This window comes from Pagrus major, chromosome 20 (genome assembly GCF_040436345.1).
Source record: "Pagrus major chromosome 20, Pma_NU_1.0".
In the NCBI taxonomy this organism is placed as follows: domain Eukaryota; kingdom Metazoa; phylum Chordata; class Actinopteri; order Spariformes; family Sparidae; genus Pagrus; species Pagrus major.
Genome location: NC_133234.1, coordinates 15,943,888 through 15,956,494, shown reverse-complemented (window position 1 = coordinate 15,956,494; position 12,607 = coordinate 15,943,888). Strand labels below are relative to the sequence as shown.

Sequence of the window (12,607 nt, the reverse complement as noted above, 5' to 3'; positions counted from 1 at the left end):
AGACATTACATGAACACACGCAAACTAATAAAACTCTAGACTGGACACATCATGCTGTAACTAAAACTGAAATTAAAGTTAAAAGTCAAAACAAACTCCTCGTATGTTATAATCTTTTGGCTCTTGTTAAGAATTGAACTCTAATCCCCATAAAACAAAACACAAATCAGACAACTATGATAAGGAGAGTAAACTAACTCCTCTCTGTTTGAACTCTTTTAAAACTGTCAGTTAGTCAGTTTTAGTGGCTCCTTCCGGCTCAAACTGATCACTAACTGTGCCTCGCGGGGGGAGTACGTTCATGACCTCTCCCCTCCTTCTTCCTACACTCCCACACATCAAAGAACCTCCGCAATGGGTGGAAATTTCTGCAAAATAAGGTGTCAGACTCCGGTAAGCTTTGCCTCTCGGAGATGACGAGAGGCTTTCCCAGAGCTTGGTGTTTTTAATGACTCCTGCTCAAGCTGAGTCAACTTCTGCTGAGAGGCCCCGTGGTGGGAGGACCTGCACCATGGAAAACATCCCTAGTTCCTGACATATATAGAGACACACACCAAGAGACTCAAAGTGGATGTAAAGTAATTAAAATCAGCTTACACAATGAAAAAGATCCCTTTAAAACTCCTTCTAACTCCAAATGTTGCTTAAATGATTAAAACCACATTACAAGAGTTGTTTAGCTGCTAATGTTTGGCTGCTCAGTATGAATCTAAACATTTTTCCAGCTTCTCCTCCTTGTGTGTTTGCAAAGATTGACTCCGATGGCCTTTCGGATTGGGGGACCCTGGGAAACGGAGTCAGCTGACAGGACGGGGAGGTCTGTAGCAGGCCGTCTCTGTGGGCTATGGGTTGGCCAGACGCCCACTGCACATCCAGTGAGTGACCGCAGCCTCCGCAGCATAAACAATTCACTTTCTGTAGAATTGCCAAAGGGAATCTGAGAGACCATTGGCCGGCCAGAGCGTTACGGTGTTCTGAGTTACGTGAATGCATTTGCGGTGCCATTAAAACACACTTAACAAGAGCAGGTAAGAATAAAGAGTACAGAATACAAAGAATAAAGCTTGTGTCAATAGCCACGTTAGTTTTCATCATGCATGAGGGGAATTTCTCTTCCTCGTGCCTGAAGCGTTACTTCCTGGTTTGCTTTATTATCAAGAAAAACCAACAAAGGTTTTGTTTGATTTCTGCCTGATTAGGTTCAGATAAAAGACAGAGACTGAGCCTTAAACTAAAAACACTGGCTGAGGTTTTAGAGGAATCTTCCATGACATTACAACACAAAGGCAAAAAGTTGAGATCAGAGAACAAATGTTTCCCGCAGAGTTTGCAGCTACTATTTTCAGCTCCTTCTCCATGTGTTTACCTTGTCTGACCCTGGCTGGGATCGATCGAAGACGGCAAATTCCTTCAGTCTGGCTGAACTCTCTTTTTATTAGTTTATTCCAAAAATAACCAACAGAATCTAAATTTAATCAGAATGTCTTTGAGCCCATCTGTGCATCTGGGCTACACATGTTCGTTTTAGTCTTTGACGGCCTTCAAGCACAACTGCTAGCCTCCTGTCAAGTCAAAAGTTTAATGTTCACTGTGCATGGAAAACTACATGTTCATGCATCTTAAAACGGTCCAAAATATATGTAATATATATTCTTAATTGGATCTCATTGAAGGGACGTTAAAAATAGACACAAACTGAACTTCAGAAGGCTAAAGTACACACAGTTAAAGGTGCGATATGTAGGAATTTTCATGTAAAACGACAGAATGTGAAGTTTAATGTCATGTCAAAGAAGTTAGCATGCTAACTGGCTAGCCCAAAGCTCCTGTGCTAGTGGCATAAACACCAATACTCCCCTGGTGCTCTGAGCCTTCAGTCTGGGTGGACTTGATGCAGCTAGTCGGACAGCTAGCTGCACTGCTAACTGAGCTAACAAGCTAACAGCAGCTACAGTTATCAGCAGTTAGCGGTTACTCTGCTGATATGCTGCCTCTTATCTGTTTGCAGTTTGAAATCGACAGGTGGCCAATTATTACGCATTGCACCTTTAAGGTAATGTGTAATTAATACTGTTAATAAGTAAACTGTTGCAATATTATCCCCAGTTAGCATAAAAAATGTTCCTTCAATCAGCGTTGTATGATAGTATACTAAGTTATATGGCTCACTCATCTTAACCTATTTTCCTTTCACGCTAATTTATCTTAAAACCAAGTCAAAAGCAAAGCAGAAAACATTTTACAAGGAATAGTTGGACATTTTGGAAAATACACCAGTTTGAAGTCAGAGTCAGAGTTGAATAGCTAGCATTAAGTGCTAACCTAGCTCTCTCAAATTAAAAATACTCCTTCATTTCTGTTAATGTACAGATTAAACTAACAACACATCCAAGTTTTGGAGTTGCTAGTAGGCAAATTCTTTAACTTTAAAAGAGCTATGGTAGCTGTTTCCCCCTCTTTTCAGTCTCTGTGCTTAACTAAGCTAACTGACTGCTCGCTGAACCTCAGCTTAAAGCTAAACTAAACCTAAAGCCAAGTCGAATACTTGGCTTTAGGTTTACTTGGACAAGCAAGCCATGACTTAAATGTATGCTTTACTGTTGGCATTTCAAAACAGTGTTTTTCACCTTACAAGTGAAATTTAGCTTATTGGACCAGCATATATTGGATAGCATAGAAGGGTAAGTCATTACATCTATTTGTAAGGGGGGATATGTGGGCTAGCTAGGTCAGCTGAGGACTGAAATAGACAAAAAAAATAGGCCAGCATTCAAAAACTCAACGTCAAAATCATTTGAGAATCAGGGCTTTCCATTAAAAGAAGACATGAAAAAAGACTTGGTCCTGTCCCACCTTTCTCCTTGTGATTTTGAACAAATTTTCTCCTGAACAAGGAGGTCTTGTCAGGAGCTTGGCAGCCTTTCTCATTCTGAGATGCTTGAGGTCCTGCATCAACATTAACGGGCCACATCTTAGCAGAGACAGGCGCAAGCATTTCATTTAATCAAATTAAACGAGGCAGGCATGGCCTCTCATTGCAATCAGACTTGCTTCCAGGTTAAACGAGGTTCTACTTCTACTCGGTGGGATCGGCCTGGAAAACATGCTGGGTGAATATAATCTAACAAGAATCTAATTAGCTCTCCCTCCAAAGTCTCTCCTCCAACAGCAAAGCTACAGAAACAATAATGAGCGTTTGGGACGACACGGAAGAATCGAGCGTTTCTCTTGTGGCCGGTTGAGCTTCGACACGTCACGCCAAAGCGTTTAGTTGTCACCCAAGTCCTCTAAGTAGCAAAAAAACCCTCAAATCTTTAAAATGCTCGACTGTTGTGTGCTTCAATCTATCCTTTCTTGGCCCCGTTTGCAGGTTTCATCATCTCCCTTCATCCGTCCTGCTTTGAAAACAACTCCTCAAATCCCAGCTTATCAATTCACGCTCCAGGAAAAATCCAGTTTTTCACTGATGCAATATTTGTGCTGCTCTCAAGTATGTTTATGTCTTTGATCAGCAGTGAAAAAAAAAGCCAAACTCTATCCTACAGGGTATCAACATGTCTTCCTTATAGCCCGGTGCAGTGAACGACTTGAGTTATGTTATATAATATGCCATCAGTGGGCAAAAATCTTCATAATCCGAATGCTGACTTCGCACTGGCAACCGCAGTGTTTACTTGATTAACATAATTAAGTAATGAAGGGATATTAAATCAGACTGCAAAACAATCTTTCTCTTTCTTGAGCAAGCACTTTGTAAACTCATGAAGCTTGTTTACAACACAGCTGTCACCATTACTCGTGACAGCCTTTAACTGGCAGTTTATTTGAAAGTGATTTCATCTGTTTGGCACTCTGGTTGAGCAGCTGCCCTGGCATCCTGGACAGAGCAGTTTTAGACTACTGTACATTCATTGTCATTTCGATTTTGCAAACATCTTAACAAAATTTTACCGGTAGAACAAAGGTGTGATTAGCAAGAAATGGTCGGTACAATCAAACAATCAAACAATTCCTCATCGAAATAGAGCAAAACCTGCTCTGAAATGTATATAAATTCTTATAAATAAGAAAAAGACACTTACATAGTTCCATTTTAAAAGAAACCAATGATTTGGTGGATATAGGAGACTGAAAGTTACATCAAATGATACAAATTATCTTGTAACAGAGCTGCAACTCCACCTAAAAGGGAAGTGGTGGCGATAAGGAGAACTGGAATCAGTGAGCGAACATGTTGATGACGATTGGTCGCAGAGTCAAGATGCTTCTGCTTTGGTGGAAACGGCTCTCACACACCAGATTTCCAGGGGAAAACACAAGGATGACACCAACCTTTGGGTCAGTTTCAATGCTCACAGCTGGAAGAAGGTGCCACGTATGATTGGTCCGTCCCAGCCTGACGATTGGCTGATAGCGAGGGACCGATTGAAGGATCAAACGTCGATTTGATTGGTGTTGATCGCCCGTTGGCAGGCGCTGGTCTGACTCCCTGCAGCATGCGGAGTTCAGCTGTGGGGCAGGGGCTGCGTGGACACGGCTGGATTAATCCAAGCTGTGTTTGGGTGTTATTGCCGTAGAAACTGAATAAAAAAAAAGCGGGTGTGAACTTGATGACTTCAGAGGAGGGGACGTCTGCGTCTGACAGAAACACCGAAGGAACTCGGGGTAGAAGTGGACACCGAGAGTGTAGTGAAGCTAAAAGCAAGACAGCTCCTTTTATCATAGCTAAAGGGAACATTTCCCTGAGCTTTACCTTTCAGGCAAATTATGCTTTTGATGTGTCCGTGAATGCAAATGAAAAACCTCACCTATAAGAAAGAGTTTGCAAATGTCGTTGTCGCTGGCTTATCTGAGACAAACAGCATGTTAGCCATTAACATCACACACTGATGTTGCTTCATTTCTTCAGCATCGAATTCCTTCTAACTCACCACAACCCCTGAATCTGAATGAGAAAGAATACAATGATGATGAAGGATGAATCTATGGCCGTATAATCTGCGTGTTGAATCTGCGACGGAGCCCTTCAGTGAGAAAAAATACTCTGATTGGGTGTTCGGCTTAGCGAATCATTGAACGAGAAGAGAAAACACTTGAACCTAGTGCTGTAGTTTCCACAATTTCACCTATTTAGCACCATTTCTTCTTATTTTTTATCTCTGAATGTCTTTTTATCAGACATATTCTCAACAAGTGGCCAAACGGTGAGAGAGGTGTCAAAGGCTGCTTTATCATAACAATGGTTTGTATATCCGCAGTCCAGACTCTTCCAATTTCCCTTTCTGAATGACGATTACACACCACAGCTGTGGTAAGGAGAGTTATTACCTCCCATGCCAACGCAGAACGTACAATCTAGTTGGCTGTCAGCTGAGGTCTTTACAGTGGGTTCAAGCGAGTCGAGATGACGCAACAGTCCGCTTTCGTCTAGATTTTTTATGTTGGTTTGGTGTCTGGGCCCTAAAATTAGGTTTTTGTGGCAGCTGATGTTGACAGGCCACATCCTCTGATCAGGACTGGTTGTTCCAGTCAGACAGAAATGGGCTCCCTCACTGCTCTTTAAAACTATCTGGCCCGTCTGTCCAATATCTGAGGAGCTGGTTTCACTATCAGCAGTTGTTTCAAAATCAAAGGTAGAAATGAATTAATCAATACTGGCTTATCAATTATATGTAAACATCTCTGACCCTGTGGCATAGTGGTTCAAATATAAAATCTGTGTCAGTCTCGAGGTCAGAAAGGAGGTCATGGCTGAGATTATATACTAGAAAGAGGAAGTGTTTGCAGACTGTGGGAAAAAATTCGATGTAGGTGGAGCTTGAGGTTGTCCAGTGGTCCAGTCGGTCAGGGCCCGAGGAGACTAAAGAATCCACTTGTTTTGACACTACAGCAGCTGGCTGCCTGATTAGAGAAGAGAAACTCTTTGTTTGGTTGAGAGGAATAATGAACTGCCGTACTGCAGCCTATGTCTAAAGCACACTCATTTTTGGGAGTGTTTTTAAGATATGCTCGAGGCATGCTGCTACGGCACAGTTCAATAGTAACCAGGTTTGATCGATGTGATAAGAACATGAAAAGAAACAGAGGCGCCGATGTCAGATAAGGAAGAAAATAGAAGGGTGTGGTGAAGGTAAGTACGACTGGCAAGAGGCTTTGGGCAGAGTTACCGCCAATGTTAAAACACCAGCACTAGGCTCACTGCAGCCGATCATCCTAAGACACTGAGCCACAGTGTTAACTTTTACAATGGTGCAAATACTGAAGACAGAAGCTGTAAAGAAGTCACTCATAAAGTTTAGTTCCACTTTCTTTCTCAAGTTTCTCCTCTTTCATCTTCCCTCTGCCCCAACTATTGAATCCTGCCTTTCTTCATCTCACGCTTTATCTTTCCCAACACCCTTTTCTTTTTTCCCCAATCCTTAGATCTGCGCTGTCTCAGTAATATCGAGGCTTACACCTCGGCCCTTGGAGAAATCAGCATCTCATAGCTGAAACTTGCTAATGGGCTGCAAAAAATCCCAAGTAAATCTCTTTTTTTTTTATGGGAAGGGGCCCTGGTGCACTAGAGCAACAATCTCGATTAGGATGCAGCGCATGTTACTGTAGTCCCTGCAGAAAAAGGGGCTCGAGCTGGAGGTTCAGCATTCTGGCTGTTGATGACATGACGTTTGTATGTGTGAGAGAGCAAAGCAAAGTCAAAGATGTGGGAAGTGAGACAAAGAGCAGAATGAAAATAAAAAAAGTTTGGAGGATGATGCCAGAAAAACTTGTCCACGCGAAATAAATCAGCCGTTTATACAGATGTTCATAATCTAAATTCTAACACATAACATTTCTTTTTTTTCTTCTTCTTTTTTCCAGTTTTTTTCTTCTTCTGCAGCCTCTTCCTGGCTCATTTTAATGACAAATGAAACGTTGACAACACCAGCACTTATTATTAAGACGAATGAAACAAGCTGCACGACAGTTTGCAGTCCTATTACAGTTTTGATAGGCCGGAATGTTAATAAAGACAAAAGCCAATAACCTTTCTGCAATGATGATGAAGATGGTGACATAAATGGAAAGTGAAAGTTTAAAGTATCATCTGTTAAAGCTGCTTTATTAACAACGGGTCAAGTAAATATGTGTACGATGTTCTACAACCAGCAGCTTCATTTTTTGGGTCGAGTCTGTCAGTCAGCAGCTGTTTGAGCCAAAATAAGGTCAGATAAACCCACGATACGCTACATGCTACATGTAACAGGCAGGCAGAGAAACTTAGCAACGAGCTAGTGGACAAAGCGCAGCACTTAGCAGCTAAAGAGCCAGATATTTCCCTCAGGAGCTAGATGGTGGATAGAGGAATGACTCCAAAACCGTGCTAATGCTGCCTAGTGACTGCTGGATGTGTAAATAGGTAACAGTTTGCTAAACACATTAGCTAACTGTATGTGAACAGCTTTTTGCGCTACCCTCAATTGGCCAAAAAAAACCAATTCAGGCTAATTCAGTAGCTAACGTTAGCTTTGGGTCTGCTAACATAAGCTCGAGACTTTTCAGCACAACTTTCAGTTTCACTTTAAAGATATTTTTACATCCGAAACAAGTTTCTAGAAAAGCATTTATACTTTTAGTAGTTAGTAGTAGTTTTAGTAGTTTTTAGGTCATGACTGATGCAGAAAACTAAACGTATGCTAGCTAGGGACGATCCTAACGACGAATTTCCCTGGAATTTAAGCAGAAGTTTGAACTTACATTAGTCAACTAGCTTAAAAGTAACAAAGCAACATTTGAAGAGGAGGACATGACATTTCAGTGCAAACTAAGTAAAGTTAAATGTTTGTAAGGTTAACTTAGTAGTATTTTTGCGCCAACTATCGAGGGTAGCAACATTTAATCGACTGGGCTGACTAATTGCGAACATCCCTACGGCTAGCTACCAATTACGCTAGCCATCTTTGACAGGAAATGATAGTCACACATGTCTCTATAACTCCCTCCAACTGTTTTTTCTCACAAACACACACAGAGATGAAAAATGTTTCAGCCCTGGGCCACGAAGCAGAGGAGGCTCAGTGTGGTTCCCCCCTCCTTCAATCCTCCTGTCTCCTTACATTACCTCGCACCACACGACCCCACCAACACTCAGAGGCATCATCCTCAAGATATTCAGATGTCAGGGGGGATTATATGCATGTATACTATCCCACTCTGTGTGGCCATTAATCATCAGTCATTTTTCAATTAACAAACTGTCTAGTGATGAGTCGCTTTTTGTTTTAGAGACCATGTTTTTTAGCTTTACAAGGCTCCACAGTCTTGGCTTGATGAGAAAGAAAGCGACAGACTCGAAGCAGCTGCTGACAAATAAAAACTAACTAGCAATGCCGCCTCGGAGCCACCCACATAAAAGCTCCTCTGCTTGGTTATTATCCCACAGATAAGTGCCCAGGAGGGCTGCAGGGAGAGTGAGAACTAGTGCCTGTGCACATGTGTGTGATTACAAGTGAGTAAGCTCCTGTTCTCCTGTCTTAAGTTGCATTTCCTTTGAAAGAGTACTACCTGGTGAGAAAAAAAAAACACAATGCAGGTCTGATCCAGAGCTCCTGTATCCAATAAACAAAGCCACGTTTGATGTGCTGTAAATGAAGAGCGAGACCCAGAGGGCAAGAAGGGCCAAACTCACATGGAGCTCTGCGCTGCCGCGGATCAGGAAGACCGTGTTTCTTTTCATCATTTTTATAGCCCAGTCCAGCTTCCTGAATTACACTCCGCTCACTCCCCCGTTGGCAAGTACAGCCCACGACACACTTACAACCGAACCGGAGGACCCCATGCCAGCCCGGATGGCCTACGTCTTAGCGTTTCCTCTGCCGAGCTGATGGGAGGTCAAACCCTCTAAAACCACTGACAAGGGAACTGAAACTGAAAAGTTTGGCATAAGATATAATACATACAGCCTCACATAGCTGCTAGCGTGGCTGTAGCCTCTGGTCTTGCTGTCCACAGGACATTAATATCTTCCACGATTTCTCAAGGCCAGACAAAGTCAGTCAACTTTTAAACACTAGCTGCTTGTGTGAACGATCCCCCTCATTCATTAATGGCTGTCAACACGTCCGTCTCCATTTGTCTCACATTGTATTTTGGCAGAGAGCACAGAGTCAGATTAATGCTGGAGAAGACGGCTGACGCTGGAGGCAAGAAAAAAGTCATCATCATCACCATAGATCTCTTCGTTTTTCTGGGTGAAACCCAGCTGCAGAGAATGTGAAAGCAGCACGGTGAATTCAGCGTAGACGAGCTCTACCCGGAGACCGGTGGGCTCCAACATAACATTGGAAAGCAAAACAAGCAAGGGCGTGAGGAGGAGGGCAGTGATTGACAAGGAGAGGAAGATAATAAATACTGGACAGGATCCTGCATGAAAATAATCAAACATATCCAGTCTGTTTATGGGAATATTCAGAAAAATTACACTTTAAATTATTTCTTTAAATGTACTTGTATATTATTTAGGCATTGTTCCATTTCTAGGATATGGTTATGAAAAATGTATGTGAGGCTTTCATTTATTTATCAGCTGATTAACAGAGATCAGGACGGTTGGTGTATTCATAACCCTGTCAGAGTGACGATATGATTATCAAAACATTTGCTGGGCTAAAACATCAACATCTGGAGGCTTGGCAAAGTGACCAATGGGCTACTAATTGCTTCACCAAGTGCTCCTATCACCTCTTGGTTGAGCTGCTGAGGTACGTCTCTCAAACATGTCCCATCACAGCCTGACGGTCTTTCAAATCAAACACATCTCTGCCAGAGATTGATCCTCATCTCTGGCAGAAGGTGTGATAATCGGTGACGTGAGCCTCTAAAGTGCTTCTCTGGAATGAAACCTGCGTGAGTCAGGTTTGAGACACACGGAGCAAACCCAGAATACAATGCCTTGCCTTGTCATTGGCCTTCCCCGGATTTTCCCATGTTTCCCTTTACTGTACCTCTTCCACTGGCTGCCTCTGGCTGTTGGTATCTAATTCAGTGTCCTGGCGCCGCTGCACACAGCTGCCAAAAGAGTAAACTCCAGTCCTTATTTGAGCCCCACACACCAGCTCCCTCTCGTAGAATCATTGCCCTGCATCGTTTTCCCTTTTCCCTCATGAATTACATCCTCATTACTCAGGTCTCTCGCCGTACCTGCCCTGCAAATAATGTGTTTGGCTCAAGGCCTTCGTCTTAAACCAACAGTGGTGATTTAGAAAGTGCAACCAGCTTTCAACTCTTATCAGCTGATCAGAAACACATTTATGCCACAATGCTGCAAAACCACTATAAATACTGACACATCCTGTATGGGCAGTTCAACCACACTTAAAGGGCAACTACACCAATTAAAGTTACAGAACTATTACATATGTGAAAAAAAGTAGTATGAAGTCTTTTGTGGCTCCAGAGGAGGCTGCATGCAATCTGATGAAGTTGCATTGTGGGTAATGTAGGCACCAGGAGCGGTGCCTACAGCAGTCTGCTGGTCTTGCATTGGACTCAATATGGACAGTTTTGAAACAAATGATCAAAAATGAATACAGCAGAACCAGCGTTATCGCCTTCATTAACCACAATGTAACTTATCCACTGAGTGACATCAATGGAGGCAGTTTATCAGATTACATGCAGCTTCTTCTGAAGCCACAAAAGGCTTTATGCTACTTTTTCCACATATGCAGTGGTACTAAAGACCTGTAAGCACACTTTATTGTGTAAAATAGGTGGAGTTAACCTTTGATTTGTTTTAGACACAGTCAGGAGCATTGTAGCGCCCCTGGTGGACAATGAGAGTAATCTCAAAAAAGCTGAAACGTGACAGCAAGATGCATCACTCCCCTACATTTTACTGATATCTAATCTGTGTATACTGAGATACTTAATGTGATTAGGGCTGCAGCTCTGAAGTTAGCCTGTTAACCAGCTTTCGAGCAGGAATTTGACAGGTGGCCAATTCTTACATATCGCACCTTTAATCTTATTAACTCAGTTGTTCACTCTATGAAATGTCTAAAAGAAGCGAAAAATGCACATCACCAACGAACCCAGACTCAATTTTAACTCATTTTTGAACATTTCAAACAAAAAATCTTGCATATTGCGCCTTTAATTCATTGTCAAGCATCACATCAATGAGTCCAAAGATATTTTCAGCTCTGGGTACATGTTGATAGATGAATGAACAAATGAATGAAATGAACACAGACCAGTCCAAAGCCCACACACTGCTAATAAAAACCCCCTCACACACAGAGAGCGTGGGAGTGGACAGACCGGGCTGATAGTCAGCTGGAGAACCAGAATGTTTCCTTGCAAATTGTGATGATTGTGGTGGTGATAGACTAGTCGTCATTGTTCTCAGTCCTGCAAAGCTGCTTCACCCAGCTGCACCCAGACCAGGAGGAGGGGGTTTCTTGTGTCCACTCCACTGTTGTGTCTCTGGATCAGTGCTGAGGTCCAAAGACAACTAACTAACTCACTAACTAACCTCCCCGTGCTTGATTTCTTTACGATGTTCTGACAGCAAGAAGGTGACGGCCAATCAATCTACTTATAGTAACATTTTGGCTCAGGCTCTTTGTTTACGTCTATCAGGAAGTATTAAATGTCCTTGCTCATCCCTCATGGACAAATAACCGCAGGAATGTGAGGAATGCCGTGAGAACAGTGTTGCTGCTATTGGTATTCATCAGTGGCCACAGTGTACACTATTTTACAGAGCCCACTTGGAGGGGAGGCATCTGGGGATAAGCCACACATGTTCACATGCATGGTGGTGACACAGGGTGCATTCAAGTCTCAGGACTTTAGTAGTGCAGGTGAGCAGCAGGTAAAGAAAAGTGTGAAAACAAGGCAAAAACATCAGATTCTGTTGTCTGAATCTTGTCTTTTATTCTGGTTTCTGGCAACACGCATGTGACTCAGAGAGACATGTCAGGGTGTGATTCAGATGTCATCTAAATGTAAGAGCACACAGTCGAGTTTGACAAACATTGATCAGCAGAAAGTGTCAGCAGTCAGCAGCTGTGTCTCATGTTCCCCTCTTACCTTTGTGCTTCTCCATTCCCTCGCAGTTTCACCTTCGTGCCCCTCGCTTTCCTCCTCTCATAAAATCAAACAATCCCAACAACAACAACAAAAAAGAAGTTTTCTGAGTGATGGCGACGGGACAGCCGACAACTTCTTCTTCTTTCTTCTTCTTCCTCTGAGGAATGCAGCCCCGGCGCTCCCGTTTCCAACAATACGCTGACTGACTGACTGTCCGTCTGTGCGCTCGACAGGCTCAGTGTGTTTTGACGGAACAACAGCGCTCTCCTCTTCTTCCAAATCTGCTCTGCCGCACCTCCTCCTCCTCCTCCTCCACCTCCACCTCCTCCTCCCTTCAGTATGCAGCATCCAGGACGCACCGCGGTTTGGTGTCTCGACCCTGCAAACTTCTCTTATCCTCTAATGCGCGCTAAATTGCGCGTAAAACCACAAAACTGCAGCAAACACCAGAGGCACAACTTTAAATCAACACACACGTTTCCGATGTTTGTTTCCTGCTAATCTTGAAATTCGAGTTTGGGAATTTATTCAC

At 42.8% G+C, this 12,607-nt stretch overlaps 1 protein-coding gene across 2 annotated transcripts in view; it reads right to left on the bottom strand.

Annotated features, from left to right (window-relative positions):
* Nucleotides 1-12,317, bottom strand: part of afap1l2 (actin filament associated protein 1-like 2) — a 41,894-nt gene extending 29,577 nt beyond the window's left edge. The window contains exon 1 of one of the 2 annotated variants that reach the window (XM_073490036.1): nt 12,076-12,317. In XM_073490036.1, the coding sequence (XP_073346137.1) occupies nt 12,076-12,091 (16 nt within the window). In that variant the 5' untranslated portion in view covers nt 12,092-12,317. Of the gene's footprint in view, nt 1-9,983; nt 10,249-12,075 lie in introns of those variants that run through there. The other variant, XM_073490038.1, reaches the window with a different exon arrangement.
* Between the last annotated feature and the right edge of the window lie 290 nt (nt 12,318-12,607).